The sequence below is a fragment of the Brassica oleracea genome, chromosome C1, assembly GCF_000695525.1.
Source record: "Brassica oleracea var. oleracea cultivar TO1000 chromosome C1, BOL, whole genome shotgun sequence".
In the NCBI taxonomy this organism is placed as follows: Eukaryota; Viridiplantae; Streptophyta; class Magnoliopsida; order Brassicales; family Brassicaceae; genus Brassica; species Brassica oleracea.
In genome coordinates, this window is record NC_027748.1 from 29,030,147 (window position 1) to 29,039,014 (window position 8,868).

The 8,868-nt window shown below is 27.7% G+C and overlaps 1 protein-coding gene across 1 annotated transcript; it reads right to left on the bottom strand.

Moving 5' to 3' along the window:
• Positions 1–7,498: 7,498 nt before the first annotated feature.
• Positions 7,499–8,431, bottom strand: LOC106344037. The gene is made up of 2 exons (XM_013783411.1): positions 7,929–8,431; positions 7,499–7,801 (listed from the first exon to the last, which is right to left on the bottom strand). Exons 1-2 carry the CDS (start codon positions 8,344–8,346, stop codon positions 7,746–7,748), a joined length of 474 nt encoding a protein of 157 aa, XP_013638865.1. The 5' UTR covers positions 8,347–8,431; the 3' UTR covers positions 7,499–7,745.
• Positions 8,432–8,868: the final 437 nt, after the last annotated feature.

The following is an 8,868-nucleotide window of genomic DNA, read 5'->3' on the forward strand; positions in this document are numbered from 1 at the left end:
GGGGGGGACATGTTTGACCCTCTTCCCAACCCTACTTCCAGCCCTTAACTTTTACGGCCAAGTCTCTTGGTACCATAATACTTATCTGATTCAAGCGCACCATAGATGAAGAAATATCAAAGAATATCAAAGAACAGTTGCCTAATTGATATTGTTTGCTTGTTTTTCAGTTCTCTCTTTTGCCAAGGTAACAAAAGTATTAGGGTAAGCACTTTTCTTATATAGTCTACCACTTCATCTTTAGATAAATGCATCGCTTAAAAGATATGACAGGCTAAAAGATGGTCCGCTCCTGAAGGTCCTGAAGGGAGGAGATGAAGAAAAAAACTGGATGCCTTTAAATCCTCTTCAACAATTCAAGGGCCATTGAGTGTTTTGAACGATTGATTAGTTGTTAGCCTAGATGTTTTGTTATAAATCATCTTTTAGTTCTAGAACAGCATTAATGTTTTGACAAAACTCCCACTTATTACAAGATTGCCTATGACTTTATATGTAGTATTTATAGTGTTTGCCATTGTTTTACGCAAAACACCACCTTTACACACCATCAGAGGCCACCATAATACTTAGGGTTTTTATTAGTACCTTTTGGAAAGAAGATCAAGAATTCCTTCATAGATTTTGTATTGAAATTCCAGTTTTTCTACTTTATTCTATTTATACATTATATTCAGATTTTTGTTGTGATTTGCTTGATCATGTTTGAGTAGTTTTCTTTGTTATATTAAGGGTTTATTGGGTTTAAGATGAATAATGGAACATAGAACTGCTATGGTGAATCTATTGGATATGTTATCAGAATTGAACTTACTGCTTGTGTTCTAGAATAGCTAATTAGAACCATGAATTTAGGATATTCACAACTGCGAAAGTAGGTTTATTATCTGATAATAATTCTGCTGAGCTAGGTTGTTACATACATGCGAGAGCTTCTCTAGACATCTAGTGAACATATTGATTAAGTCATTAATGCTTTTCTAGGAAGTATCAATCGACACTATGTAGTATCGATCGACACTCACTCCTTGTTGCATGCGAGAGCTGGAATAAAAACTTAGCCATCTGATTAGACTCTTAGCGAGAGCTGGATATCTTACTACTGTATTTGAGTTCTAGGACGGTTTATAACACATCCTTAGCATCTATACGTCATAATTGTGATTTCCTGAAACCTGAATCTATCTATTTTATCTTATATTCTCACAACCAACTACTTACCTATTAATGATATTTGTTACTTTAATAATTACTTGCCTTGTTTAATCTTGTTTTCTATAGTGTATTGTGTTGCCCACGCTCCCTGTGGATTCGAACTCTAAATACTAAAACCGAACCTCTTATTTAAGAAAGAAAGATGCTCTAGAGTAATTTGAGCGATATCAATGAGGTATTGTTTCTTAATCTACAAATTGATATCCCGGTTTATATATTTTAAAGCAAACTGTGGGTGGTATTTAAACAAAAAACTTTGTTCTTAGGTTTGGATTGGTTTGTGTCTTATTTTTATTTGTAATGTGTTCTCATGAACTAGTTTGAGAAAAATAGTATATGTCATTTTGGTATTTTATTATTCAAATTATTCTTTGTCATAAAATAGTTTAATTTGATTAGAAAATAACCGATTTAAATAATCGGTTTAAGCAATTTCATGTTTCTTATTTATATTAAAATTTGATCGAAACAATCTTTTTAACCTTTTCCTACGCAACAATTTAGGTAAGAAAAAAATTTGGTTTCTTTGCCCAGCCTAATGTAAAATTGGAAAATTTGCCGAAATAGAACAAAAAAAACAGTATGATTGTTCCATTAGTATAATACCATCCTTAAATTGTCCCTTTAATATAATTTTTTCATAATCTCTAAACTAACCCTTGATTAATCAAATTAAACACAATTTAAAGTTTTAATTGAGTTTTAAAAATTTTAATAAAAAGGAAAAAAAACGTTTCAAAAACGGTAAAATTGAAAAGTTTAGTTTTTTATTAATAAATTTAATAAAACTAAAAAGTTTACAGAAATTTTAAACTTTTTATAAAAATAAAACTTTGTAAAACCTTTTTTATAAAGTTTATTTAATGTTTTTTAATAAAAACTTTTTATAAAGTTTTATTTTTATTTTTATAAAGTTTAAAAAGTTTATTTTTATTAAAGTTTTATTAAAAATGTTTTATAAAGTTTTATTTTTATTTTTATAAAGTTTAAAAAGTTTATTTTTATTAAAGTTTTATTAAAAATGTTTTACAAAGTTTTAGTTTTATTAAAAACGTTTTACAAAGTTTTATTTCTATTTTTTTACATATGTTTTAAAACGTTAAAATTAAAAAGTTTAATTTTTTAATCAAAAAAATTAATAAAAAGGGAAAAACGTTTTTAAAAAAATTAATAAAAAATTTAATAAAAAGGAAAAATACATACACGTTTTAGGGAAGTTAGAATATTACAAAAAAAAAATTTGATATTTTTGACAAGGTAAATCGACCGGTAAATGTTTTAGGGAAGTTAGAATATTACAAATATTTTTAGAATATTCTTTTAACTGAAAATTTTCTAAATGCAATTTCTGGCACACATTTATATTTACTTTGACAAAGAATCAAGTGACAGTGACATCTTCGTAGCCAGGTAGTTTGCTCTAGCTTTAACAATTTATTCTTGAGACAAATACGGCTGTTTTTTGTAGCTTTGGTAATGGTGACTTAGCCTCTTCCACTAGTTCCATCAAATATGGTGGTGTTAATAAAATAGAAACAGTAACAGTGTCAGAGCTCAGCGCCTATGTGGTCAACTCTAAACCTCATGTCCATTGCCTATATCTTTCCTAATGTTTATTGTTTTCACATTCATTCATTGTAGACGCCTATTAATACGTTCTACTTCAGGTTGTAGAGTTCTTTATTCCTTAAAAAGGGGCTTTTATTCCTTACCAACATATCATACCTAAAACCTTAGCAACATAAACTATTTGTAGGTACCGTGTGGAGATGACCATCTCGGATGCGACAGACTCGGCTGTGTTTGTGGTGTTTGATGCAGAAATGTCTAAGTTAACAAATGTGTGTGTGGCAGGAAGCGGGAGAGCTCATGAACTATGCAGCTGATGGTAATATTTCTCTTTTTCCTGGGGTTGACTTGAAGCTCCGGTTCAATTCTTATAGTCTTTTTGTGGGTCAAATCAATGTTATTTATCATGAGGTTTGAAGCTTTTGATGATGTGTGTGACATTGTAAGTAATATGAAGCCGGTTTTGTCATTAATTATGCTATTCTCATTCTATTTTGTGGGGTTTTAGGGTATATAAAAGAGAAAGTAGCATTTTGTGACTGGACTTAGTATATACACAGCTCCTGTTGAGATATGTGAAAAGCTTGCTATTCTTGAAGCTAAATGGCCAGGAGCTATTGGTGAATTGTACGGTTTGATTCATATCGAAGAGGCTCTGTTCTAACACCGCATGGATATATATATGTTTTAGCTTTGTCTCAACATTGATCGAGTGAAAGAAGACACTGAATGGATGTCAAAGGTAACTCTTTTTCGTTGAGCTTTTATTGAGCTATTATTGTTCTTCTTGTGATACTTTGTATTAGTTTTACTTCTGTTAGACGAGTGTGTCTAATGCCGTAAAGCATATTAAAATGGTGTTTGTTAGCTTATAACGTCTGTTTTGTTCAATCTGTTTACATACATAAGTGCTTATTTTATTTTAGATGTGTTCATTCAGTATCAAAATATTAAAGGATGCTGGTGTCAAAGTGTTTTTTATACACTTTATTGTTATGCTTTGCCATTGCTTTGCACAGGTAAGTTTGAAAAGGGGAAGAGATATATGGTATGCCGTCACTGGAACAACGACATGGCTGAACTGGAAAAGTGCTGGAGGAAAATAAGGTGGTCTTTATATGAATACTACTTGGTCCAAGAAGAACAATATGAACGCAATTTGTAGCTAATTAATCATGCCCTCATAAATTTACAGTACGAATGAATTCCTTGAGAGATGTCCAAAATATTTTTATTATAAACAGAGAAATTCAACCGTTTTGTTATGGGACACCACCGCCGTACTCCTCCCCCATGTAACATGACTCTTGCATTTCCTTACCTTTTTCAAGTTTTCTAAAGTTAGTTAAAAAAGTTTATTCAATTAAAATATTTATCAAAAAAACATATCATCCAAAGTTTTATAAAAATATATAAAAAAGTACCAACGCATTTAAAAACAAATATATAAGAATGAAAAATAATTCATAATTTATGTACTGAATTTCAACTGTAGTGACAAGTATTTTTATTTACTTACTTTTATAATAAAAATATAAAAAACACTAAAAATGTAAAATAATTACATTTTGAAAAAAATTAAAGCTTTTTATTAATTTATCAAACCTTTGATTTCTAATAAAAACAACAGAAACAATAGTAAAAATTAAAATTATTTTTAGTTTAGAGTAAACTGCATATTTTTACACGTATATGAAAATACAATATATCTTTTAATTGACTTTCACTTGCTTAACAAAGAATAATATAAAAAAATAAGTTAATAACAACATCAATTACAATAATTGATGTTAAAAAAAATATTTTGTACCATTCATTAATAAGTGTTTCAAATTGATGTCATTTTTTTCTGATACTATTTATGTGTTGTAATATGATATCTTTTTTTTGTAGTATATCATACACATTTTTTGCAAATGCAAACCTAAAACACAAACCACAAAATCATAAAAAATAATAATCTAGATCACAAGTAAAGTAAATTCCGCCTGTAGGGCGGGCCGGTCCTAGTATATATATATATATGCTTAACATTTAAAATGATATAAAACTTATAAATCAAGCAACAAACATTTCATAGAGAAATGGTTTTGTCTCTGCTGAGAATGGCTTGTTTATATATTAGGTTGGAAGACGTTACTTAATGACCTAGATTTCACAATATGCTAAGAAATATAATATTATCTAATTAATTATCCTATTTATAAGTTAAGATTGTTTATAAAATATCTTGTTAGCAAAGATATATTTGAATAATAAAAAAAGAAAATATATCGAGAGTATCTTACCTCTTAAGATTAACTAGATTTTAACCCGTGCATCCGCACAGATAATTGTTTACTTATAAAGACTAAATTAAGATTGATCATGATTTTTTAATTGTGTTTACATTGTGTTAGTATATTGCTTTGAAATATTTAGACAATAAAATGATATGGATTTTTTTATTAATTGGACTGGCTTGTTGGAACGGTTCAACCGTGATTCCTTTGTTTAGTTGGGTACATGTTGTTCCTAAAATAATTTTGTGTTGAACAATTAAAATTAGCCAAAAACCGATAAAATCGTTAGAAGTTAGAACTGATGATTCAATTCTATTGAAAAAGTCGATTACAAATTCAGTTATATTTCAATAATTTTCTTTTTAGCGGTAGTACATCAAATATAGTTTTTTTGTCATTCAATGTGCATTAATTTAGTTAAATTTGTTATTAGAGTGTATATAATGATAGATAATATGAAGAAGAAAAGTTTTGTATAGATAATTCTAAAAGTGTAAATTTTTTTATTTTTTGCATAAAGATGTAAGATGAAAATGAAGAAGAAATGTGGATAAATGGATAGTGGTTATACAAAGAAAACAAAATTCTTAAGTATCATTTAATTTTCAAATATTCTAATACTATAAATTGTAGAAATAGTAAAGTACATATATAATTATATATATATATATTCAAATGATTTTACCATATATATATAAATATTTATAAAATATTATTATTAAAACTTATTTGAACTTTTTGACCCAAATTGAACTATAATTTATATGTTTCATAGGTTCATCACCCGAACCGGTTTTTAAAACATTGATGGTATGTTATAAAAATCATTTGTCATTTGGAAAATTTTATGTTTACCACTTACAAGATACCACTTTTCATCTTTACCACCATTAAAGAAACATTTTCAAAAATATCTTTTCATTAAGTGGCAAAACACTCTTATACCCTTGTTATCTATATATATAATAAATCATTATTTAAATAAATAAATAAAATTTTTTTTTTTTCAAATTATACTTTTTCAAATTCGAACTTTTTTATAAATTTTTCTTTTTTGAATTTTTTCGAATTTTTTTTTCAAAGTTTCTTTTTGAAAATCGAAAATTATGTTTGAAACTATTTTTATTTTTTTTATTTTTTTATTTTTTAAGTATTTATTTATATATTTATTAGAATCCTAAATTTCACATTCTAAAAACCCTATCCCATCCACCCCTCAACTGTAAACCCTAAGTATAGATTAGTTAACTCTAGGGGTATAAGTGTCTTTTATCTTTCATTAAAAGTGAGGGTAAAAATGATTAGTGTAAACATGAAAAATGATATTATGAATATGATATTTGTGGCAATTTTCCATTAATTTTTTATAAGACAAATCTCACTATACAAATTTAAATATTAAATAATATATAATAAGGAAAGAATAAATATAATAAGTTGTTGTAAGATCTTTTTGATTAACAAATCCCACTGTAGATAATTAATTTGAATTAGAAAATGATCAAATAAATATGTTGCACATATCATATTCTAATTTTATAATACATACTTATAAAATAGCATACTATCTATATGATAAATATGTATAAAATTAATGCTAAACTTTATTTTTAAAAATGATTAAATAATTCGGCATAAAAATATATAGTTCATATAAACTTGAATTATATATACTTTATTATGTGATAAAACTTTATAAAGTTATATCTTATAGTTGACATAAAATTATATAGTTTATATTAATCTAAAATTTATAAAATAAACATCTTATAATATGATAAAATTGTATAAAATCATATTTTAGTACAAAAATGTTTGTTAATACTGTTATAAAAGTAATGATAAGATTGTATATAATAATAATCTAGTGGTTTAACTACTTTATAGTATTTGACTAATATATTGGGTTGTCTACGAAAGCGATTAGATTTATTGGACTTTTCTTTATTTATTTATTTTTAAAATAAAGTTTTTGTCTAATCATATGTCACGTAGGCAAGTTTGAAGAGGGTTAATGATTAATAACATATCACCATTCTAAAATAGTTGAATTACCATTGTGAATAGTGAGCCAATCAAATTATAACTTTTAATTTTATTGTGTTTTAAATAATAGTATGATAATCTATCTAATTCAACCACCTATTATTTAAGTTAAGACGAGACAATGAAAACTACATAATATGAACATTTTAATAATATAATAATTAATAAAAAGGTATATACACTATAGCGGATATAAAGGACAATGTTAATCATTCTTTACGTGATACAGCTGGATTTGGTACCATACGAGAAGCACCAAACATAGTAACGCGCAGCGCAGCTTCATGTTAAAGCGTAATTTTATGTCAATGATTACGTTAGAATATGATGATTAAACAAAATAAAGCAAAAGTTTTTCGGTATATTTAAAAGTACACTATATATAATATATATATTCTCAAATAAGGAAACGAAAAATGACAAATGACAAAATTGATTACATTGTAGACCACATAGTTTATATAAAGTTCCAAAATTTTCCTCCATTCTTTCCATATTTTACAAATTTTCTCCCACATTTCAGTTTTCACAAAACAGCCCAACCCCAAAGAGAAGAAGTAAACACATATTTTGTTCACGTTTGAGAGAGAGAAGATTTAAGTTTTGAATCTCATACACCCCAAAAAATTCCTCTTATCTCTGGCGTTGAATATCCATCTTCCTCTTCTCTATCTTCTCCATAATAGATCCTATGATAACAAACATAAGACCATAAAAATATTAATAAGACGCGTTCAAGATCTCCAAACATGTCAAAAACGGATTAACATAATAACGATAACATTTTGAGGAACCTTAAGCTACACACTGACTTACCAGGTGGATAGCAAACAGGAGGATCTTCAAAGAGAGAGCGAGAGATTTGTTTATGAGCAACACCGATATCGAAAAGAACAAGTCCAGAAGAAGAATCATTCACTGCAATGCCTTTGACTGGTAACCAAAGAAAAAGCTCTTCTTGTGTCAAACCTTGAAGCCCAACAAGGCCACCATAGCTAAGATTTGCTTTAATCACACTATCAAAGTATACTCTGTTTTCGAACCGAGCAAAACAAGGATTTTGTAACTGAACTTTGAGCTCCCCTGTCTTTACGTCTAGACTGTAACTCTCCACGTTGTCTGGAAATAAACCACCTGGTAAACCACGAGCTTCGAGGAGGTTTCGGATTGAGGATTGTGAAGATGGAGTGATGAATGGGAGTAGAAGAAGAGCAAGAAGAAGAAACAGAGACATTTTCTTGCTTTTTTTTTTTTTTGGATTGTGAGATTTGCGTTTTGAAAGGTTTAAATGTTTGGTGTTGTGTTTCTGTCAAGAGAGTGGAGAAATGAGTTGTCATTTTTATCTTATGAGCTGGTTAGCTATGAGTGGTGATTATTCAAAAATACATAATATTAATAATATATATATATATATATATATATAATATTAAAAGATGAATAATATCATTAGGGGTTGTACTAACTATTTGAAATCATAGTCTTTTCCCGTAGGCCATGTTGAACTAATTGACGTGGTAACATCCGCAAATCACGGTTTGTTTCCTGGAAACATTATAATGGATTAATTATTAAAAAAACATTATAATGGATTTTCTTCAAAACATAAATTAGTGGATTTTTAAGTACCACTCATGGTTAAGCGTATCACACACACATTAGTCATACTTTTATGTTGATTGTTGTTGTTGATTATCACAAAAACTACAAGGAAACTAAACTTATCACCAAATGTCACCATCTGATTTTGATTATGAAG